This window comes from Daphnia carinata, chromosome 10, assembly GCF_022539665.2.
Source record: "Daphnia carinata strain CSIRO-1 chromosome 10, CSIRO_AGI_Dcar_HiC_V3, whole genome shotgun sequence".
NCBI classification, from domain to species: domain Eukaryota; kingdom Metazoa; phylum Arthropoda; class Branchiopoda; order Diplostraca; family Daphniidae; genus Daphnia; species Daphnia carinata.
Genome location: NC_081340.1, coordinates 5,121,301 through 5,145,973, shown reverse-complemented (window position 1 = coordinate 5,145,973; position 24,673 = coordinate 5,121,301). Strand labels below are relative to the sequence as shown.

General features: G+C 41.1%; 2 protein-coding genes across 3 annotated transcripts in view; one reads left to right on the top strand and one right to left on the bottom strand.

Moving 5' to 3' along the window:
* Nucleotides 1-24,673, top strand: part of LOC130695944 (cysteine-rich protein 1-like) — a 96,862-nt gene that overhangs the window by 63,400 nt on the left and 8,789 nt on the right. The window lies entirely within an intron of this gene.
* Nucleotides 912-24,306, bottom strand: LOC130696101 (probable serine/threonine-protein kinase samkC). 2 transcript variants are annotated; one of them, XM_057519179.2, is made up of 6 exons: nucleotides 24,073-24,306; nucleotides 12,071-12,341; nucleotides 3,335-3,851; nucleotides 3,122-3,256; nucleotides 2,909-3,029; nucleotides 912-2,843 (listed from the first exon to the last, which is right to left on the bottom strand). In XM_057519179.2, exons 3-6 carry the CDS (start codon nucleotides 3,803-3,805, stop codon nucleotides 1,876-1,878), a joined length of 1,695 nt encoding a protein of 564 aa, XP_057375162.1. In that variant the 5' UTR covers nucleotides 3,806-3,851; nucleotides 12,071-12,341; nucleotides 24,073-24,306; the 3' UTR covers nucleotides 912-1,875. The 2 variants fall into 2 exon arrangements, with proteins under 2 accessions (XP_057375162.1, XP_057375163.1); XM_057519180.2 differs by lacking the exon at nucleotides 24,073-24,306 and adding an exon at nucleotides 12,435-12,564.

Below are 24,673 nucleotides of genomic sequence, written 5' to 3'. Positions count from 1 at the left end.
ACCCTATGACAGACTTGCCGCGATCGCGATCAAAAATTGATCGCCGATCCGATGTTTTGAAAAAGATCGGAGATCGGATCGGCGATCCCAAAAAATTGATCGCGATCCGATCGTTTTTAGCGATCAAACTTAGCGAATGCCAATTGAAGGAAACTGTTTAGTGTTCACCCTCAATGGCCGCCAGTGACTGTCGCTTGACAGCCAATGCTTTTTCGCGAAACAGTGTAAATTTTTACCGTTAGATGCTGCACGAAAATGATCGCTAAAAATGATATTTGATCGCCGATCCGATCTTTCGCAGTTTGATCGGATGATGACCGGATCGGAGATGCGATCGGAAAATTGATCGGCGCGGCAAGTCTGCCCTATGATATTCAACCAATTCGTTTTTTCAGAAAAAAATTTTAAGCCCGACCGAGAAAAGTCGGGCTTATTTAGTCGGGCTTCAAATTTTTTTTCGGTCAGTGTATATCGAGAATTAACTAGAAATGTGACCGGTAGATGGCGATAGCAGTAAAACAGAAAAAGGGCCAATATTTTTTATTTTTATTTTGGGTAAAATGGATTGCCATATTATTATTTTTTTTTTTTGGGGGGGGGGGGGGGGGGGCTTGTGTGGTTACTGGTGAGCTGTGGATTTATAAAATCATTCCCTGGGAACCAATAAAGAAATTCAAATATCCATTTTTATGGGTTCTTGAAGAGAAATGAACGTTAAAAATGATATGATACACTGTACGTGGATGGTATATATGGAATGTGATGTTGCGATTCTACAACTGTCGTCGAATGGAATTTACATTCCATGACGAGCATCTAGGTTAACCAAATAATAAAATCTGATAAATAAAGAGCGTGATCGGATGGGGCATTCAACAAAAAAAATTTAAAATGACAAAAATAAAACATCGTTAGTGACAAAACCCCAGTGTTTGTATTGGTTCTTTTACGTGCGTCGAAGAGGTACAATAAATTACAGGACGTGCACATCGGTGGGAGGAGGGGTGTGACGTTTCCATTCAGCGTTTGCAACTGAATAAATCTGAGTGACAAACACTAAGTTGAGACAACAACGACAATAATACTTACACGGCAACAAATCAAGGCCAGGCTATTTAGTTCAGGATTTTACATGGTATTGTACGTACGTATGTATGTCCACCACAACGTTTTTCCAACATTAATGAGAGGAACTTGCAACACGACAATTTCACGGGCATATTGGAAACCGTTGATTGGAACGGGTGAATACACTCGGCTGAGGAACATTAGAACCGTAACGAAAGGCCAAGGCATTCAAGACTTGCGCACAGACATAACCTCCACCATTAACTTTTCGCAAAGAAGATCAAGTTCATTATCCTTAATAATTTTTTATCACATGGTGCAACGAAGTGAGTCTTTATAATGAACGAATTTGAGAAAAGAAATATTACAACGGATGGATTCCGTTTCTTTCATTTTTTTTTTTTTTCTTATTTCTTTTTTTGTGAATAAATTTTTGTTTTATTTAGTTTTTTGCTTTTTTCTTCTTCTTTTTCTTGTCCTGGGGGAAAATTATTCCAATTTTCGCACGCGCGCTGCGAGTATTACATCTGAAACGTATGCAAAAACTTCGCATCCAAATAGTTCTATCCTTGAGTATCAATGTCAAGAAATCAAGAGGCAACAGGGCGCTAATTTACACTTAACAAAGAGGAGCGAGAGAGGGATGAGATCTCGTGAATTTCATCAAGTTGAAAACTGTTCAGTTCTGAATTTTTACGTACATGGAGAATTTAGGGTCACGAACATCAGGAGTCGCCTAGAATTTCGTGAAATTGGTGCGTCGAAACATGGAGTCTTGACATAAATCAGCAACGGGCGAAATTGATATCAAACTTGGCCAGTTTGATGCCGATCCATTGGCGATCGAATCATCGGCAAAGTTAATCGATGCGGTTGGTTGGATTCATCATCGGCATCCTTGTCCGTCTTGACATCACCATCCATGCTGGACATTGCCGATTTGCCCAGTTTAGTCCGATGATGTTTGCCCGATGGCTTCGGTAACTTCTTATGCAATAGCCCCTGATGATCGATGGCCGCTCGGTGATGTTTGCCCGCTCCCGTCGCTGCCCCGGTGGTGGCCTGCAGAAGCCCAGCACCCAGACCCATCGGCATTGGGAAGGAGAAGTCGCAAAAATAACTCAAGTAAGGATTGACACCGCCAAAACCACCCAATCCAGCCGCGTGGGCCAATCCGGCCATACCGAGAGCTTCCATTTCATTTAGACGATGTTGCGGCGTTGGATAAACTCCTGATAGATTAGAAGGTCCGCTCACAATCTGCCCGCTCTTACTTTTGACGTCGTTATTGTTGAGGCTCTTGTGATTGTGGCTATTCATGTTGTTGTTATTATTGTTATTATTATTGTTGTTGTTATTATTGCTGGGGCTTTTGGCGCTGACTGTGGGACTCGGTGTACATGGAGCGCTCTTGTTTCCACCGCCTTCTTTGGATTGTTTTGCCTTGTTGTTTATTTTCGCCGGAGATTCAGCGGCTGCAGCGGCCGCAGCAGCAGCCGCGGCCAATTTGTAAGAGCCTCTGGTGGAAGCGGCCAGAGCCATAGCTTCGCCTTCCAGCGTCTCTTTGCGGAGCGTGTCCAGCTTGAGAGACTTGCCGTACTTTCCTCGGACGTACATCAGTAAACTATTGTAAGGGATGCCAAAGACTCGCGACGCTTGCGACGTCGTCATCTTGCGGTTCCAGACATGGTTCAGCGCTTCCGTCAGATCACCGTTGGTCCAAGCGCGCGGGGGGCCGCCGCGGGGAGCGCTGTGTTGTCCTTTACGGCGATCAGCTGTTTGAGAAATAATTGGCGGCTTAATAATCTGCTCTTCTACGTTCCAAAAATAATAGACTTACATTGGTGAATGGGAGTCATTGAAAGAATCGAACTGGAGTGCATCGGCGGGGTCGCCATTGTTTCCAGAGCACCAGAAGGACCTGGCGAGAATAGACTGTTTCTTTCGGCTAAGCTGAATTCCTATTAATCGAGCACGTAAATAGACGTTTAGCAATGCAATCAAACTGGTACGGATTGTGTACTAATGTAAACGAGACCGTTCCAAAACTTACGCTCTTTGCACTATCGCTGTTGATGCTCTCGGCTTTCAGTGAAGGCACTGGCAACGGCGTATCACTGCGATGACTGTCTTGGTCGTTACTGTTCCTTCCCGATTGGTTATCCTCACTTTCTTGCCTCTCCGCCACCTGATTTGGTTGTATTAAAAAAAAAAATTACGCTTTATTTGAGCACTTTTATAAAAATACATATACGAATGAACTAACCAATGGAGGCGAAGATTTCTTGACGGAAAGATCTTCGGGCATGTCTTGGACGGGCGATGGGGTCGACCGGAACATCGACTGGAAATGACGGTGATGTTCCATCGCCATCAACGAGGACGACGATGGAGGTGAAGAAGAAGAATCTCCAGATCTGCGTCTCGGTCTGGCTTGTTTCCTCCGCGGAATGGGTGACGTCAGCTGATCGCCGTACGCGTTACTCACGTAGCCATTGTGATGGTGATGGTGATGAAGCGACAACAGGGACGGGACGGCGGGTGAAATGTTGTAACGGGCTAATTTAAGGACGGGTGGTCGGTCATCGACGTCATCTTCATCGTCGCGATGACGGCGGCGCTCGTGTCGTCTGTCGGCGATTTCTTCGTCGTCGTCCATCGCAGACGAGCTCATAGGGTACAAATCTCGTTTGACGTAGACGACGCCGTCGCTCGATCGGGTTTCTGTGGCGGCCATATCTTTTCGCACAGCGGATCTCGTGTCGTCGGACAGTTACGCCAATCTGCGTAAACGGCACAATACGGGAAAATTTTAGAAAACGGCGAAACAATCGTTTGAAGAATTTATTTTTTTTTTAAAATTGAACAGGATCGATTGCACAACTTTCTACTGCACATATCTGAAGGTGATGTCAATGTTCAAAAATTGAAACGAAAAACCATTCCTTTCCACTTTTCCAAGTAATGTGACCATTCGTGACACATTTAATAGCTAGAAATACGTGTGTTCATTCGTTCCAGTGTGTTTCTCATTTATCGCGCAATTATCATCGCACATCTGTGCCCACAAGATTTTTTTGAATCATCTTCCCTGTTTTGTATTCGATTTTCATGCTTCGACATTGCCGCAATCTTTGCTGACGCATTGTCGCATCAAAAAAAAAGGGGGGAAGTTGGCAGGACGCGCGCGTCGGTGGCTGTTGTGCGCGCAAACGGAACTCGGGATATTAGTTAGCAGCTAACTACTGTAGCTCTGCTTATATCCATAGGAAAAATGACAAGCGGCGGCGCGTGAAAATGAACTGAATAGCTACACACCCCTAGGCAGCGGGATGATATACACGCCGTAAATACACACCGTACATTTCCCCATCTGTCCATATGGGAGGGGACACAATAAGGGCTAGTATCTTGGTAGTCAAATGTAAGAAGAAAAAAAAAGAGCTACCTACAATAAACACGTAGACACCAAGTCGTCCGTCGTCGTCATCATCATCATCATCATTATTTTCTCTAGTTTTTTCTTTTCTTTAGCGTCCTTCGTTCTACCAGATTGAATCACAATTGAGCCGGTGGTAGAGGTTAGGGCATCGAGACACAACAAAGCCGATGACTTTGCATTCTGACAAACGCCGTTGCATCAACGGAATCCTCTCACAAATAGGGGAGGAAAAAAAAATGGAAGTCAAAAGAAGGAGGAATAATGTTACATCTTTTCGAAGCGGAGGAAGCGAGCGAGAGAGACTGCTGTGTAACATTAACAACAATAACAACAACAATAACAAAATAATAACAATCAAAAAGAGAGAGAGAGAGAGAGAGAGAAAGAGAGACATAGGCAAGTTCGACTCCCACCTCTCGTTCTTTCTCTCTCACGCTCCCCTCCATATCGTTTTCACGCGCTCTTGCGCAGCTCCCCGAATAAAATAACAGATTAATAGCATCCCCCACCCCCCACCCCCCTTCTAATTCGTCAAGGTAGTTTGCAAGCTTTTTTTTTTTTTTTTTGATGACGATTAAGGCCTTTGGAAACGTAGAATAATAAGAGAACCACCACATTCTCCGTGAACTGTTTCTCTCTGAACAAAAAAAAAAAAAAAAAAAAACAGATCACGCACCAGTGGCCAAGCAAAATGTCATTTTCAAGAAATAACACCTGCATTGTGAGGCACGTCACAATTCACCGACACTCGCCCTACGGTGTGCACACATAAAACCTTCACGTAAGCGGACCCTGGTGACACGACAAAAGGACTGCAGTGAAGGGGCCATTTGCGTTTTTTTTTTTTTTCTTCACGACACGCTGCAACGAGCTCATTGCTCTATTTTCAATTGTAAATGCGCGCTTTATGCACTGAGTGCCTCAAGTCGTTAGCTAATAAATCAACGAGTTATATAAATGACAAGAGTTTTTGATCCACTCGAAGAATATGATTCACCCCTACACACGGATAGCGCTATATTCGAAGGGCCGCCCCTAATGATATAGCTGACGTAAGTTTACACGGGACGAGAATGTTAAGCCGAGTCATGTTCCAGACTGGCAGCACGTTGTTGTGTGCATAAATATCAGACAGCGGCCGGTCATAGTTTTTGCCACTGGCTTCCTCGTCTTATTATTCTATTGATTCTAACTTCTATGTAATGCCTTGTCTGGCCTCTTATTGTTGTTGGACGGTGTTTAGCTCCTGGGATGCGATGGGAACCAAAGAGAGAGAGAGAGAGAGACGGGGGCAAAATGCGTAACAATAGATGCGATGCATAAAAGAGGAAAGAAAAGATAACAAAACGGAAATCCAGAAGCTAATGTTCATCTTTTCTTCTTTTTTTTTTTGTTGTTACGTATGTGTGTGTGTGTGTGTGTGTAAAAGCATTAAACCGGTAATTAAATCGTGTTCAAGGCTTTTGGGCGGGAAAATTTTTCAATTCGAATTTTGATTTAAAAAAAAAAACGGTTGACATTTTTTGTTGTTTGAAACCTGATGGAAATGCGAGAAGCCCATCGTTGCAAGCTTCTCGTTTTTCATTAAGATTCCAAACAACTTCAACACACACACACACACACACAAAATTCTATTTTGGTGACAAAGTTCTGTCTATTATTTTATTCCATCTCGCCTATTTTCATGGGCCGCATGTGACCGCCCCGCCAGAGTTTGTGTCAACAGCACACGCCCTAAACGCGAGTTTTTCCTTTCCTCTACACAACGTAAGCAGAGACAGACACACGCGTACATGTCGCTCTGCACAGGTAACACAACAAGCGGCACAGAAACGCGATACTCTTTCCATCCCAACGAAGAAAACGATGAAAACGGAGTCGAGTGCACACGTCAGACACGATCACGGCTTTATTTGAAAAGAAAACGAAGGAGATGAAGGGAGTAAAAAAATAATAATAATAATAATACGACAGCCTTTACTCGCCTTAAATATTTTTTTTTTTCCAGGCTCTGTTATGTTTGTAAAATAAGAAGAAAAACGGACGAAAGAGAAAACCTTACAGACCGTGAAAAAAAAATATTTAGGGAAAGAAAAAAATATCTTGAAATAATAAAGTGAAGGGGGGAGAAAGAGAATCAGAGTTATATGTAATCAGAGCGCGCCCCGCTTTCTCCTTCAACCCGGGCACCGTTCGTCACATGTCGTTCACGCATAATTCAACACACAAAACAGAAATTCTCTTTTTGTTTTTTTCTTTCGTTCTCTTATTCTTTTTTTTTTTTTTTCTTGGAAAAGGATCATGGGGGGATTGTTTTATTTAGTTTACCCCGCCTTTGGATGGACACAGATGGGCGACCCGTCCGCTTTTTCTTGCCTCTTCTTTCCATTGTGAAGATGGGGGGAGAGGGGGGGGGGTTTCTTCACGGTGCATTTCAAACGCGGTTCGTAACAGCACGTTTAGCCAGTGACCTTGTTCTTTATACACACACACACACACACGAGTCCCCATAGTATTTTCTTTTTAAATTCGCAGAATCAACAGCAGGCGAACACATAGTGTCCGAAACCTCTTTCAACCACCCAAAAATTGTTTTTGGGCGTTTCCTCCGCTATTTTTTTCTTTGGCAACCGTAAAAAGTAAGCGACTAGACACGGACCTGACATCACGTATACCATAACGCTAGTTTGTTTTGTTTTGTTTTGTTTGTTTGTTTTTTTGCATACATTTAAGTGTCAAAATTGGTCGCGCACATGTTAAATAGAAGAACAAGGAAAAATCGTTTCCGTTTTTCATACAACACTGAAAAAAGGTTTAGAAATAAAATTTAAAAAAAAATCGAGATCCTATTGGCTCTGATGCGTAATAATCTCCAACGTTAGTGGTAAAATGAGCCTCTTTGGGCGCGCGGTTTGAAATTACCGCCACGAAAAAAAGACCAAAAATATTCAAACATGAAGAGAAAGGAAACTGAGGAGAACGAAGTTGGTTTCCAAAAAGAGAATATCGTGCCTCTAGAAAATCATGTGGAGAAAATAGGGTCCGATATAAAGCAAAGTAGACCAAAGGCAAACTTCATTGTCCGCAACAGCAACCCCCCTCTCTTTTCAACGTGTTGTTTTCAATCGAGAATACTGCACACCTGTGTGGACGTGCCGCTTAACAAACACAACAAAGAAAAAGTGATAGTTTTCGCGTGCAAAATATTAAGAATCAAAGCCGATTGGCCTTGCTGGTGACCCCAGTGTCTGACCTCGTCCTCGTTTACCTAACAAAAACTTCCGCAGAAATTTCGATTGCAGAGGCCTAACCAGCGTGTGTGTATGTGTGTGTCTCGTCAAAAGGTAACATTGAGAACACAACACATTCCTCCATTTTCAAGTAATGAGCTCATTTCTTTTTCTTTTTCCAACCCCGCAGACAAACCCTGGAGAGCAGCAGGAGCAGCACAAGCTTACATCTCTCATTATCAAAGCTGAAGGGGGGTTGCATACATGTATAAATCGGTCAAGGGGGCAAAGGATCGGCCTACATCCATCGCATCAACGCAAGGCGAAAAATACGAAGAAGAAGAAGAAAAAAAAAGGGGGAAAAAATTATAAAAACATGAAATGAGAACATGGCAGGATATATACACAAACCTCATAAATCGCACACACGTTACAGGTTATCTTTAGATTCTTTATCCGCCCACTCTATTCGGAGTTACACGGCAACCCCCGTCCCTTAACCACAAAGGAACAAGGTGCATTTTTTTTTTTTTCGAATTACATCAACTCGCATGAAAGTCGCGGGCCAAATCCTCATTTCCAACCCCCTCCTTAAAGAAAAAGAAAAAAAACGGTAAGATTCTTCCCATTTTACTCCTCCTACCTCAAAATACCCCCCCTCTCTTTCCCTCTGTAAAAAAAAGTCTTATTTTATGGGCTGGAAGAATCTACCGTGTGTTAAAAAAAAAAAATTCACATATTTCTCTGCTGACCAGCTAAAATCTTGAAAGGTCCTGCAACAAGTGGGCCCCCCTCTTTCTTATTCTTACCCATAAGAGAACGATTTTTTTTTCTTTTTTTTTTTACCTGTCTCGTCTCCTCCTTTTTACCACCCCCGTTTGAACTCCACCTCCGTCATGAAAGTAACTTTTTTTTTGACTATTAGATATCCCACACCAGAAAAAAAAGTGTCTAACAGACCGTATTGTTGTACTCTTTTTTTTAGACTGGTTCTCCCCTACCTCATTTATTAAATTATGTAACAATAAAGGCAATGACCCGCTCGATTATGTAACGCATAAATCAAACGTTGACGGCCGAACTCGCATGTTTGAAATGTCCTGCGCGATTTAAATCGATTGTTCAAAAACGAGCGCGAAATTCAAAATCTCGCAAAATTCATTTGTTTTCGAAGAAAATTCCTTCAGCTTCAAAGGAGAAGATGAAGGTAAAAAGAAAGTTTACGAACGTGATAGATATATGACCCCCCCCCCTTCTCCTCATCTCCACACACATACAACACGCCCGCAAACACACACACACACACAAGTGAACCCCCCCCCCCCGCATCTTCTTCTCGTTCCATGAAATTTTTTCTATTTTTCTTTTCTTCTTTACCTGAGGCTTATTTAACCTTTTTCACCTTCCCCACCTTTTCTTTTGCGCAATTTTTACACCTCACACCAGGTACGATACTATATATATATACACACACACATACACACGTATAAGATGTGAGCGTAGAGTGTAGATCGGTAAACCAGTCCACACAACACGCATCTCTTTTACCATCCCCACCCATCTAAATATAGGTAAGAAGAAAAGAACATAGGAGAGTTGGAGGGGGGGGGGGGGACATGAACAAGTCGAAGAACTTGGCTCTACCCATCATTGGGAAACGGGTAGAATAAAGAGGCGAAAAGCAACAAGAAGGAATGGCTATATAGCTCAGACTAGTCAGGTAAAAAAAAATAAAATAAAGGAAGATGACGTTACATGGAGATTTAAGACGTCACGCACACAGCAATTCTCTCTGATGGAGATGGGTTTTTTTTTCTTTCTTCTTTCTATTCCTTTTTTTTTTTTCGTCTGTGGTTCTCTCCCCCCTCTCTCCTCAACACTCTGCGTGCAACATCGCCCTCCCCTTATGCGAAAAAAAACGAGTCATAAACCACAAAAAAAAAGAGTCCAGTTCTTTTTTTTTCTTTCAAAACTCCGAATGGAACCCCTTTTTTTTTCTTTCTATTTCCATGATTTCTGTTAACTAGCAATAGAACACCCACCAACAAGAGCAGACACGCACAGACAAAACAAAAGGAATCAACCCCGAATGATTTTGTTTTTATATTGGGACCCCCAACTATCGGGAAACTAAAAAAAAAAAAAAAAAAAAAATGGATGGATTGCTCCCCACCTGATGTTGCGTCACATTGAACAAGTGGCCGAGCACGTCGGCTTTTTCTTTTGACAGAGTCGGCGGTATCAATGTCAGATTTCAATGACCAATCATGCAAAGTTGAACGGCCTTTGACATTGTGGAATACTTCACCACCAAAAAAAAAAAAAAAAATAAATCCTTGTCGCTCATGTCTACTCAGATGATGAAATCAAGTTGGTTTTAGCAGCTGCAAATGTGTCTTGGCATACTTTTTTTTTTTTAGAGGGAGTGCAAAGAGGGATTTCGCTTCTTTTTACATTCGCCGACTAGCGACGCGACCCGTCCGTTTCCGTCTCAGACCGCCGTTATCGAAAAACGAATTTCGCAAAATTCAGAAGAGTGCGGAAAAAAGGAGTTCATCATTTCCCCCAATCAACCGACAAAGGATAAAACGATCGGCCGACATTTTTTACTTCCGGGCAATAGGCAACGGATACTTTTTGATTTGAATCACCCACAGCATCACCACTTCAACCCCCCCCCCCCCCTTAGAAACAAAAAAAAAAAAAAAAAAGAACTAACCAGGGAAAAACCCAAAATGAGCTCTCTCTCTCTCTCTTTTTCTCATTTTTTTTTTTTTCTAAAAGTGAAAATGCTGATCGAATGAAATAAACAACGAACCTGTAAACTCTCATTTTGCTTACAACTAAAAACAAATGAATTTTGCCACTTTCATTCTGCCCACAAAAAGATTTCCCCCAACTTTTTGTTATTTATATCTTATGCACAACAACAACAACAACAACAAATAGCAAAAGCGTCCCGCTCTTTCCCAAACGGACAAATCACGACCAGTCAGCACGTCGTTGTTTTTTTTTTCTTCGGGTTCACATAGCGAACGCAACCCATTGCACGCGGGGTAACCGAGATCCACAAGCGAAATGAATAAAAAAGAAAAGAAAACGATGGGGCACGTAGAACGAAAAAAAAAAAAAAAAAGAAAAATCCCCTGGAAAAATATGTTTATTAAAAAAAAAAAGAAGAAGAAGAAAAAAAGAACTTTGCTGTAGGATCTACTGGGCGCTGTGTAGCCACCCCTGCTGCCGTCCGGAGTGGACGCCCACTAGCGTGACTAGGGTGATCGTGTCTTACACACGCAAACGCGCACGTCAAACTCCCGACTCACGAAATCAACGTCATAAAAAGAAAAAGAACACAGAAAGAGAGAGAGAGAGAGAGAAAAAAAAAGGACCTTGTGGCCCAGGCGGATGTGTGTATGTATATATATATATATATATATACTAACGCATACATGTGTGTGTGTGTGTATGTGCTTGCAAGTCTCCAATAGCGCCGAAAGAACAACACACGCACGCAGATGCACACACACACACACACAACAGACAAACACATACTCGGCCGAGCCCTGTTTTTGGCCTTGTCTCTTTCTTTTCCATCTTCATGTGTGGATTTTTTTTTTCTTTCTTTATTTTACAGTCCAGAAACTATCGTGCAACAGGGAAAGAAAAAGAAGTTTAATGTAATCTCTCGTGACGGAAAGATTGTGCTAGTGTTAACACACGCACGCGTAAACACGGCGCACCGGGGGAACGTACGAAATCAAAAAAAAAATAAAAATAAAAACTTCTCAAACACGGCAGAAAAAAAAACAAAAAAACGGCGGAGCAGAAAAATTTTTCATAAAGAACCAACTAAATGTCCCGAAGAAAAAAGAAAGAAAAAATAAAATAAAATAAAATAAATAAGTTTTTGGGTCTAGGCAAATTTTTGTTGTTGTTTTCTTTCGTGATGATGGAGAGATCCATCATTTCGAAAGAAGAAAAAAAAAAAGGTGGTAGTAGTTTTTTGTTGGGCGCGTGCCCTGATTAGCATTCCGGGTTGTCGGATGGATCCCGGTGCGCAACACGTTCGACGTCAATAATCATGACGGATGGAAAAAAAGAGGCACTTTGTAAGCGGCCGAGTGACCCTCCTCTCTTTTCTCTTCAGAAAATAAAATATAAAAAAAACGAGAGAGAGAGAGAGAGCGATCCTTATTTCACACACACACACACACACACACACACGCGGAAGAAATGATGGATGAGATTGATTCAAAGAAAACAACATACGTGCGGAATAGTAAATAATACACCGATAATAGCATATGTTAAAAGTCTGGTGGTTTCTAACCTGCTTGGTCTTCCCGCCGTTTTGTTTTGGGCTTTAAAGAGAAGAAGCTCCCCTTTGCCTCCTCGCTAATGATGAAGGTGTTTTTTTCTTTTTTAAATTTCTTCTACGCCAGTGGGTGTCGATTCAGCTGGATTCGTCTAGTAGAAGGTTAACAGTAGCACGTCGGTAAGAAAACAAAACACATCCGACGACAGACGAGGTAGAGAGATTTCAACGCCGCACAAATTTTCCGGTTCCTTTTTTTTTTTTTTCTTCTTCTCTCTGATCGATTCTGATTTCGATAAAAACAAAAGCAAACAAAACAATCAGGTTTTTTTTTTTTTTTGCTTAGCAGAGTTCAGAAAAATAAAGCGCGGAAACTTACAAAGTCACTTGAATTTTTTCAAACAAAAATCAGAGATAAACAAAAAAAAAAATTTGAATTGGAGATCATCAATCAAAAATGTTTGATTGCCAACTGATTCACACTAATGAAAGCCAAATTGAATTGCGTCATAGGTGGACGTAGAGATCGTCTATTTAAATTTTAAAAAAAAAAGGCACAGGAAAATGTTTTTTGTTTTTTTTCGAGACACACGTTCGGCCCCGACGAGAGACACTTGGCGAATGAACGGCATGCACCGGTCGACACACGACGAGACCGGGGGGGCCGGGCGCATAGAATAAAAAAAAATCCTTTTTTTTCTTTCTTTTTTACTATGAAAAAGGGAGAGAGAGAAAAAAAAAGAGTCAAGAGACTTGGCCGCCTCCTTCCACGGTCCAACAAGAGGACCACGATGGAGGAGGTGGAAGGGCGGAGCTCTGATGGGGCCACAAAGGGGGAGGTGATTCCCCTCGACTTGTGCAACCCGTGTGAGGTTGAAGAATAAGTCCATCATCGTCGCAAAACAGCAAAGACACGGACACACACTCGACGGAGAAGGGATGCGAAGCGGGGTTCCAACAAATCATAAACAAGTCGTTAATGATGTCGTAACCTAAATGTTTCAAACAAAAACAAAAAGGAATGTCTCTCTGCCTCTCCATTTTTAACCCCCTCTCGGAAAACAGCCGATGCCAGTTATTCCCGGTATTATATCACCACGTTACGTCCCATTTTTTTTTTTTAATGCTTAGCGCATCGTTGCCAAATATTACGCACAAAAATAAAATTATACATCACGCCGTGTCTCCCCGGCAATATTTTTCCAACAAAAACAAACAAACAAAACAAACAAACAAATCCGTTAATGGCCGTCTGATTGCCAAACGGCTCGCCCTGTCGTAACAGTTTCATCAGACTATTGTCGATAAGAGCAAATTCTTTGTACGCTACTGCGCTCGTCGTTTGTTTTCAATTGTACGTGACTATTCAAATGCCCGCCATTGCAATTCACGTTGGTAAAAAGAAAATGATTTAAAAAAAAGGATCCGCTTTTCGAGTTGATCAAAACTTTAGCATATGCAGAACATGCACGGTAACGAGTTATACCGCACAGCAGTTAATTGACGTCCTCCATAACAAATAACAATAAAAAAAAGAAAAAGAATCAAAAAAAAAAGAAAAAGAAAAAAGGGGAAAGGTAATATTCTAAAAATAGAAGTGGAACACACGTACGTTAGAGTACAGCGTACGAAGTGTAACGAGTTCGTTCAGACGCACGTTATTCATGTAGACGCTAGTGGTCGGTCACTTCTTTTTGCGTTTCCCGCTCCAAACTCTTGTTGCTCCCGGTCATACGATATAAAAAAATAAAACAAGAACGCCGCTGTATAATAATGCTCGTGTCGATGTACACACATGTACCCACTATACGCTGATGTACAGGTACAATCACCCATCCCAAACTGAAAAATAAGAGAAGAAGAAGAAAGAAAAGAAGTTCGTGCGTGTTTCGTGTGCCCTGAAAAAATAAAAAGAAAAGAAAAACAACAATCGAGGCAACTGACTTGCCATCTAACAACGGATATATGTTTTGAAACTCATGTTGAATCCAACCCTTGTGTGTATGTCTGTAACAATCAAAAAGAGACTAGACACACACACACATACAAAAAAAAAGGGAATCATAGGCCGCCCTAAAGAAACAACCGAAATATCACGGGGTCTTGCCTCGTGAGTGAAAGGATGGTAAGGAGAGTGGGTGGGGAGGTTTTTTTTTTTTATATGTGGCGCCATTCGTCGTCGCCGCCCGCCATGTGTGTATATATTATACTTGTTGTTTGTGTGTGTGTGTGTGTGTGTGTGTGTAAGCACGCATGGATGGTAGTACAATAACGCTAGATACATGCCCAGCCTAGTGTGTAATCATCAACCGACTCCTAATGGGCATGGGACGTTGGAGCTTGGCGGCCGAAAGCGTAAGCTGAGGCCCCATCTGACCGCTGCGACCCTGCAGCCATCAGCCAATTGGCCGTGATGGGCCAACTCAATTTGATGCACGGAAAAGAAAAATAGAATAACATGTCATCAAAATACGTACACCAGACGGGAAATTTATACGAAAGATGAGATACTCTCGCCCATCCAGCACAAAAGAGGTTATGAAGAAAACAAAGTTGGGTGGCTATGGTATTGCTGCAATTGCCCCCTCAAGATGTTCGTTTCCTTTTTTTTTTTCTTGGACTTTCAGAAAAAAGAAATCCAACATGCAATTGCATGCCCGCCAATAAATCAGTGCATACGTTATTACAGTCCGTGTATGTGTACGTGTGTGTGTGTGTGTGTGTGTGTGTGTGTGTGTATAAAAATAGTACGAACCCCCCTTCCAAAATCCTTAGAGCCGCTCCGTAGTATACGACATGGGTCGTATAGGCCTATTATAAAAAAAAAAAAGATGGGCAGACTGAAAACATGGGGACAAGGGCCAATAGGGTACGACAAGAGACTCGGAGGCCCTCAACCAAAGCGTTTCAAAATACGCGTAGGCTGGTGATATACAAGCCGTACAGCGGGATGTGCACGTATGGTTTTACAATGTGTCTACTGTCTCTAAACGCACGACATACAAAAACAGAGTCATAAAAATTTCTCCCAACAGCTTAGGATTCCCTTTTTTTTTTATCCGTCAGTTTTCTCCGGCCTGCAAAAAAGCGGTACACCCCATAAATTTGTTGATCGACGCAGTGAAGAAAAAAAAAAAAGTTTTGAACATTTTTTTTGTCAAAATAAAATGTTTTTGCTATCCCGTATTGATGCTATTACTTACGCGACGATGCAAAATAATTGTGACCCCGTACGGACTCGAACCGCGACCCACATAGCAGCGCACAACATCTAGAGTTATACAGCCTCTCATTTTATTTTCTCTGTCCCCCCCCCCCATCCTCTCACCTCGGTTTCTTTAACCACCGGCGGCCATGTGATTTACCTGTGAGCTTCCATTTGAGCAACAGACATACACATACACATACACATACACATACACACACACACACACACACACACACATAAAAAAAAAAAAAAAGAAGAAGACACGCATCGTCTTTGTCGCCGTGCCCTGCCGAAACGATTAAAGTCCAATCGGAGCAAGTAACCAAAGAACCACATGCAGCTTTAACTCTATAGTCATCATCAGAGCTACATATTTTAATACTTGTGTCTATACCGTCTAGTGTGTGTGTGTGTGTGTGTGTGTGTGTGATGGTTATTATTCCGTCTCGGTAGAAGCCGAGAGAGCTCACAGAGTCACGCATCTAATTAAATCCAATCATCGATATTATAATACCATTAGAGCAACAGCAGCGTGTTCCCTTCTCGTCCCCTAAAAATACGTTTCAATTTTTTGTTGTTGTTTAGTTAACCTGCCTTTCGACTCGAAAAAAGTAGGGGGGAGGAGACTTGTCATCAAGGTGCGATGCTGCTGTCCCGTATTTTTCGTTTTTTTTTTTCTGCGACTGCACATCCCACACAAGTCCATCATCGTCACGAACGCATCATGTGAGAGCCCTTTCGCTTCATCTACTAGCCCCCACAGACTCTCTTCTTCTTTTTTTTTTCTCCTCCATTTTCGTGCGTGTGTTTGAACGTGTGTGAGCGCCTATCATCATCATCATCCCGCGTACAACTCGATGTATGGAGAGAAATAGGCGAAAATGGAGAGGGGGGGGGGATCAAAATAGAATAAGAGGAATGAAGAATCTGCTCCGTCACTTAACGTGACTCTTCCTTATGGCTATAGTCATCTTCGTATATAACCCCTTGTTTGAAATAACATCACACACACACACACACACACACACACACGAGTTTTTATTTCTTCGTTTCTCGCAAGAACGCCGTGAGTGTGTGGGGCAAAAGGCACGACGTTCCAGCTGTTGCGCTCACCAACGTCTAATCGTATCTATCTCTTTTTTTTTTCTTCTGTTAGATCCTCTGAATCTTGGGAAAAAACTCGCATCCGCATCATCTTGCTCGTATGAATAAATACAGACGCGCAACAACAACAACAAGAAGAAAAATAAAATAAAAATAAAAATACAAATACGAATAGAAAAATAAGGACGAGAGGGAGAACGTGATCGGATGACCACGCACGATGGCCCGCGAACAGACTATTGTTTTGTACCAGAGAAAAAAAAAAAATACATGAGCCAGCGTAGACGTATATGTGTGTCGTAATCAACTGTTTCGATCTTGTCAAAATCGGAAAAGAAAAAAAATCATAAGGGAAAAAACAAAAAAACCTGAAAACGTAAAGACGAAATTCGCTTTCGAAAAGAAACAAATGCCGACAACGCGGCGTGATTGAAAAAAAAAAAAAGAGAGATCCCTACATTGAAAGAAATATGTTTTAACAGGATGAGATTATAAAAACGCCGATCGAATAAGACCGTCAGCGTGATTATTCAAAATACAACATTTTTTTTACTAGCGACTCCTGCCTTATTTTTTTCAATTATCATTGAGATTTATTAAATCGATAATTAAGACCCACTGAGGAGGGAAAGAGGATCAAACATTACCCCGACAGTTGAAAAGAGGACAAATTTGGGGGATATGTTTGTCTATCAATCTGAACGCCTTGTGAGCCAAGTTCACACGATGGCGTCGCGTCCATTTTTCACGGTGACAAACAGATAAGTGAGAGGAGAGAACCTCTGCATCAAAGAGTTCAAATTTCTTTTCTCAAAATTTCTCCGGCTGATTAATCAACAAGGCACACCCAAACAATTTCTAATCTTTTATGAATAGTTAAAAGAAAAAATGGCTAAATCCTTTTGCATTATTCGCTCCCATCATCGTCGGTAAAACAACAATCAAACTGCTGTCCAATCAAACTAAACAAAAAATCGTAAATCTAAATTTTTTTTTCTCTTTCATTTTCACGCAAGAAAAAGGAGAGAAAGAAAGAAAAAAAAAGTAACACGCCTTCCGGTCCGTCTCATCCAAACACGCACTAGCACACGACCAGTGGCCAGTCAGCCCAGCAACAACAACAATAACAAACAAAATTCATTCTCCGAAAAAAAAAAAAAAAAAAATTAGAAAAAAAGGAGAAGAGATTTATTTATTTATGCAACGCGCGCGTTTTCGTCTAGAATAACAATAAACGACGAACGAGAAAAAAAAGAAAAGAAAAAAGAAAACCTCTTTTCTCTTTTTTTTTTTTTTTTTTTTTGGGGGGGGGGGGGGGGGATTCAGCTCAGGTGTGAAGTGCTAGCTCATGACTTGGGGAGGATTCGAGTGATGCTTAGAGATGGAGGGATACGTCCGAAAAGTGTGTGGGCACACGCATCACGCATCACGCACGGACGCGTCAAACGCGCACCTCTGTCTCTCGCCATCTGCCGTCGTTCATTCACGCATCATCAACCCCCCATCTCTACCTTTTTACAATATTCAATCGAATAAATAGGCGAATATCGATCAACCTTAATTGCATCCTTTTCCCAACCAATTCACGACTTTTATTGATTCATTAAATGGTCATAACGTATTGAAGAACGGAGTGAATAGAAGATGTTTCAACCGGAAAACCGGTTAAAGAAACACATCCACAACAAATTGTCCCTTTTATTGATGTACGTTACACCAACGTAACCATTTTCCGCCACATCACGATCACGTGACCGATTCACGCACTCGGCTATAACAACACACTTGTGGCGGAGATAAGAAAAAACCAAAAAAAGGACGACGTTTAATTTCTTATTCTGTCCATTTTCAAGTAGAAGAAAAACTTCAGCTACCAGCATCTCACAGAATTGCACAAGAGACGCCTTGATTGCTGCGACACCTCCCTAACTAATATTCGATTATTTTAAATATGTCACCTCAACCGATTTGTACAAATTTTGGAAAGAAAGAGAAAAAAGAAGAGAAAGAAAAGAAATGTTTTGCATCGTTGCGGGGCGATTTCAACGCACGAATTGCTCGTTCAATCCAAGTTACACGGCGCGTATCCTCCCTACATCTTTCAGCATAGGTTCGATTACGTACTAGTTCGTCGATTTCATTGTTGTTGCTATCAAATCCCCTTTAAGAAAAAAAAAAAACTATGGCGCTTTTGTCGTTTGAAATCGCTGCAGTTCGGTTGGTAGTCATAAAAAAAAAACATTTAAGCCTTTTGATGGATATCGTCTCTTGTGTATCGTTTTTTTCACACGATTACTCGGAAAAATCGACCAACTTTGCAACGCTTCAACGTATTTTTAAGGCTCGTCACGATGAGATCCGATCTTTTAAAAAACAACAGAGTAAAAGACCTATTATTGTAAGCCTATCAAAATGTATCACGATAGAGAGAAGGAAAAAAAATGTGCGGTCCTGATTGATCCGAAATTGAAAAGCATTGGGGAGACAATGGCGACAGGCAGTTCCTCTCATCGGTCACTTCCGAGTACACTCGGAAGAACTTATCGACCCAAACAGTTTGTTCCCATTAACTCATTTTAACGGATACAGTAAATACGTGATGAACAGCTGTTTACTGTTTTACCTAGACGCACAATAGAATTTTTCTGGCCCTGTCTACGGGGCAAAATAAAAAACAAGAAAAGAGGCTTACGAAATTTTTGACCAAACGCTCGGCAAAAAGGCCGAACGGTTTTTGACCCTAGATAAACAAAAACGAAGGAAAAAAAAACGGAGGGAAAGAACAGAGCGGAACTTGCGTAGAGGCAGGCCGTGATACAGAATGGACTCTCCTTTTTTTTGTCGGCATCCCCATGTTTTTGGTGTTTATTGTTCTCGTCGTCACTCACGACGAAAGCCGGCGCCCAATCATAACGAGAACCAACAAATAACGGATGGGTGACGCGTTCGTCACGGACTCGGATAACCCGATGATTGTTGATGGACTCCCCTCCCCACACACATACACACACAAAATCAAGTCTCCGAGAGTAAATAGTGGAACATCATTTAAAACCTCATTTGTTACACTAAAATAAAACATCGGGGCATGTTTTTTTTTTAAGTAAAATGCAAATAGCCTACATCTGTACCTGTCGTGTAGAGAAAATTAGTTCAATAGGAAAACTTTGATATATATCTTCCATGGGAACCTGAAGAAAAAGAAATTGGAAAGAGTTAACGGAACAAATGCAGATATCTCGTGGATCCATCTGGAACGGTCGTGATTTTACTCAACATCCGACACTGCGATCGAATCCTGCCCACTGTTGTGCCTCTTAATCTCCGCAAACAATCCCACATCAAATTCAAGAGTATCATTTCAAAAAGAAATTTCAAAAAACGCACATTTGATCAACCCCACCGGTGTCGAATGTTACGCAATCGCCGTGATAATGTGATATTCTAATATTTCTTAAGTAAAAATAAAAAGGCGCGAGAGCGTGTCGGGCACGAAAACTCCCACAAAAATCGAGCATCTCTTTCCATCTTTCCGCGCGAGACAGAGACTTGAAATTTCAAAAAAAAAAAAAAAAAAAAAAAAGCGAGAAAAAAAATGATAACAAAGTAATATCTAGAAAAAAAAGAAAAAGAAAAAGAGAGATAGGACTCTCCAATTCTTCGGCACCAGCCAAGCATGTAACACATTCACCTGTTTCTCTGTCTCTTTCTATCAAAACTTCCCTTTTTCTTTTTCGAAGGGGGGGGGGGGGGGTTTCGTTCGTTTCCCTTCCCTTCTCTTTTCCAGGAGGAGGAGATTGTAGTGTCGGTCGTTTGTCGAAAATCATTTGAATAGAGGTAATATCTATAGTACAAGTAAAGGCAAGGCAATGAGACAAAAGGTTGAAGAAAAGTTGAAGACTCTCAAAATGGCCGTCGGGCGGACGAGGTGGAACGCAAGAGTGACTAATTGTTCCTAACTCTACATCATGTTCTCATTCCTTCCCCCCCTTCACCTTCTTCTTTTGTTTGTTATGTCGATGCTGATGCATAAAGAAAAAAGAGAAGAAGGGAAACATCACGAAACGACGTGATGAGAGAGCGAACTAAATGGTTGGCAACCAACACACGGAGTCAGCCTGCCGGAACTGGATCATCTATTCAACGATAAAAGACAATATGTATACACAACCGATTGTGATAAAAAAAGAACCAACACAATTTTAACGTGTAGAAGATGCATCCCCCCCCTTCAATATATTATAGAAATTAAAAAAGAGTCGTGTTTTAAAAAGCGCGCCGAGAGAAAATGTGTAGTAGAGAGAGCGTCGCAAAAGAGGCAGTGGAGAAAGAAAGAGAGAGAGAGAGAGAGAGAGAGAGAGAGATGATTTCAATGGCAAATCGAGGAGAAAATGAGGCAACTCATCAGCAAAGAAGAGGCCGGGCGTAAAAGAAAGAAAAAAAAACCGGCCGTCACGTCCTCGATTCCCTTGTTAGAATTATTCGGCTTGCTACTGTATCGTCGCTTAACACAGTTGGCTAATATTCTATAACACTAGATGAGATATCCGGGATTTTCTCTCTCTGTGTCTTTGAAAATGAAAAAAAAAAAAAAAAAAAGAAAAAGAAAAGATAAACTCTCTTCTTATTCTATTCCCTTCACGACCAGCACCGCATTTCATTGTTCCCGCCAGTTTTTCATTTGAAAGAAACGGAACTATAGACAAAAAAAAAGACAGCATTTCTCTAGCGCTAGTAACCTCAATCACTCAAGAAAATTGAAGCTTTTCATTATGCTCAATAATTGTAACTTGGCAGATTTCAATTGACAGCAGATTTGAAACACAACAGTGCCATCGCAATGATTTTTTTCTTGCGCAAGTCTTACAGAAAACGACAAAGGAAATCGTGATTTGCTGGAAATGTTATTGCTACTGTTAACTCCCCACAAAGAAATATTTTGTTAAAAAACAAAATTTCCGGTTGTCCAATTCCGGGTAAAGTTTACGAATCAATCTGTAACTGTCGATGGCTAAACAGTTTTCGATATTTCAATGAACGGAAAAGCGCACCGACAATTACATCAATCATTTCCGAAATTAGAATTAACTTTAAAAAAAACAACAAGAAATTTACGAGGAAAAAAAGAATAACGTGTCATTCGTCAGCCAATTGAGATACTAAAAGAAACAGGCCATTTGAAAAACAAAATTCGTTTTGATTAAAGGTTTTGGAGGATGAAGAGAACGGACCCTATTGACACCAAAAGATGGCGCTTCCCTTTATCAAACGCGTAGTGTGTTTGCTCAACAAGTGTATCCATTCGACTCAATAGCATTTTGAACTTCCCCAACATCATCGGTCGCACGGCCGTTGTTAACACCTGACAGGGAATTTGCACACAGGTGGTCGACAGGCTACCCGTTCGTGATTTGAATTCCAGAGTCGCCGAGTGCGTTCACACCAAGTTTCACGAAAAAAAAAAGAATGCGAAACAAACACTCGGGCGACATGACAAAAAGAAAAGAAAAGAAAAGATGCCTATACTTTGACAAAAAAAAAAAAAAAAAAAGTTTAAGAAATAAAACAAAAGGGAAAAAAACGATGGATAGATGGCAACACGACGGTGACAAAGAACAAAGATGAACAGAATAGGGCGTCCTACTTGATTGAATTTCCTTTTAGAAACAAGTGAACCAAAAAAAAAAAAGAGCTACTACATACCTCTCCTTTCAAAGAAAAAGAAGAATAGATTTTGAAAAAAAAAAAAAAAAAAAAAAAAAAAAAACGTCCAGAAAAGATTTCTAGTCACTGCTATCGCCTATACATAGGTTTGGGTCGGAATGAGAGCGAGAGATCCTTTTATGCATAATGTGATGATATAGATCGTTAGCTATGCGCGTCAGCCAACCGCCTTTTTAGAAACTGTAACAAAAAACAAAAGGAAACGAGCAGAGAAAAGGTTTGAGGAATCACCGGTCAACGGCGGACAAGATCGGGTAAATGTCCCGCAAGATTTGCATCCGCGTTTTGTTCCCTCCCCCCATCTATACCGTACCGTGCATCCACACACACATCAAAGGCTTTTCTTTATCCACTGAAAAAAAAAATACAAAGAGCCTGAAAAACATCCGCTCCGTCCTTTTTTTTTGTATCAACAATGTGGTAGTGCGAGTGTAGTGATAGGAAACTTCATGGTCACAACACACCTGACACTGCGTGAAACATTTTCGGTCCTTCCATTTTCAATTCAATTTTAAAAAAATAACAAAAATTTTAAAATCCAGAAAATTCGGGTGAAAAATAAAGTCGAGCGTTCCTGTTACATGAAAAAAAAGAAGCAAGTCCGGCAATGACCAGACATAATTTACCTACACCTACCCCAGTGTGTGAGTCTCTCCGCGCTCCAATGAAAACTTTTGTTATTCCCTCTACCTTTTTTCTTGTTAAATCCTAACATCCAATGTGTTTTTTTTTTTTGGCGTGTAAAAGTCGAGTCAGTTACATTCTATTTAGATTCTATGCGCTCTCTCTCTCCCTAGTTCTAAGATCTCGCTCCTACACCGTATCGGAAAGGTGTCTAGGACATAAGATCACACAAAACTCTCTAAAAAACAAGGAGATAAAAGAAATAACTGATATGCTTCCGTGATTTTTCATTGTCTCAGCCGAGCTTCTCGACACAACAAGTTCAATATAAAGCACAAGGTAAGCAGATATAAAGAATTTCATTATTCTATAACGAATAATCGAGTGAAGAAAAATACAAAAAAAGAAAAAAAAAAAAAGAGGGCGACGATTGGTGCCGCTCTGCTTTTGTACGTGTCTTTTTTCTTCTTTGTGTTTTTCTTAATGTGTGACTGCTGCAGCCAGCGAGAAAGGCCGGAAAATAGTTAGAAAAAAAAAACGACTTGAGAAGAATTAAACTAGACAGAGAGGAATTAAAGAGAAAACTCGGCATACTTGAGAAATCACGCACATTCAAACTGTTATTATAATAGTATTATGCAAACAGTTTTTCCATCCAATTTCTTTGCGTCTCATGTGTAACAAGAACGCACACAAAGAGAATCAGTTTTTTCCCGGGCTCGTCAAAATGTTGTCACCACTAGATCAGACAAAACGCACACACACTACATATTTATGGCTTTGCCCCCCCCCCCCCTTCTTTGCCAGACGATGATGATGACTTCCCACACGTGGTTAGTACACATGAATAAATACATAGACGAATGCCCCTCGAAAAAAAAAGAATTGCCGAGATTAATTGAACTGGCGTCATCACGACTGACGACTTGAGAAAAGAAAATAATAAATACAAGAGGCCGAGGACTCTATAAATAACAAGCGTCTACCACCACGAGCAACGTGGGCGCTCGCACGATGTGTGAAAGAGAAACGTGGAACCTGCATGAGACCGTTAAGAGCTTCTCTCATTTTTTTTTTCTAGGTTATAGCTACAGTGTTTTGTATTCGACTCACTCCAGGACGCTCACACATTCAAAATAACCGGCAGCTTCGACAAAAAGGGAAGACATGGCTATCAACATAACCGAGTCATGCTTGCTAATTTACGGGTACTGAAGTCGGCAGTGAAAAAACTCGTGCCATTGCAACACAAGAGCCACGTGTGAACGCATCATCATAGAGAATACATTAACGGAAAGGAGAAAAATAACCAACGAGTTCAAAGGCCGTGGCCACACATGGACTTGTTGATTTCTACCTGGTTCCGTTGTGCTGAAGTTCTTTCGGCCGCTGCAGCAATAAATCTTGTCGTTCTCCAGGGCTCCAACACGTCGCCATCGGTCAGCAGGAAAGCACTGGCAGTTAGTAACACCGTGACAAGTCAAGAAACGTTTCATTGTGTTTTTTTTTTTGGTAAAACTAATAATAAACAGCAAGCACTTTTGTGAGTCCCAAACGATAAATGAAAAGTAATGACGAGCTCGTGCCTCGACTGAACCAACTCAACTGACCTTCCTCATCACATTTTGCTGTCCATTTTTGATTTTTGCTCTCCCTTCCCCGGCATCATTAGCATGTTTTTGTTTTTGTGTCGCCCAATCATATCGTTCGTATCAAATCGTCATTACTCACCCATCCTCCCTTCGAACAAAGCATACGTGCAAACAAAAGACGAACATTTACGCGGCAAATGGGGATCATCTTTTGTAATTTCATCGTTGATTTAATAATAATAAACCAGATAAAGAAAAGAACGGGGGGGAAAGGTACACAAGTATAATGTATGTATAATTTTAAGTGTCTGTGTTTATATGTTTCTGCTTATTTTACTTTTCATGGTGTGGTTGGTGAGAGAGTGT

Excerpts from the sequence above, each read along its gene's own strand:
- LOC130696101 (XM_057519179.2), bottom strand. The coding sequence starts at position 3,805 with ATGGCCGCCACAGAAACCCGATCGAGCGACGGCGTCGTCTACGTCAAA. Across the intron at positions 3,257-3,334 it reads AGAAATCTTCGCCTCCATTG|GTGGCGGAGAGGCAAGAAAG; the intron begins GTTAGTTCATTC and ends CAACCAAATCAG. Across the intron at positions 3,030-3,121 it reads ACAGCGATAGTGCAAAGAGC|GAATTCAGCTTAGCCGAAAG; the intron begins GTAAGTTTTGGA and ends CTCGATTAATAG.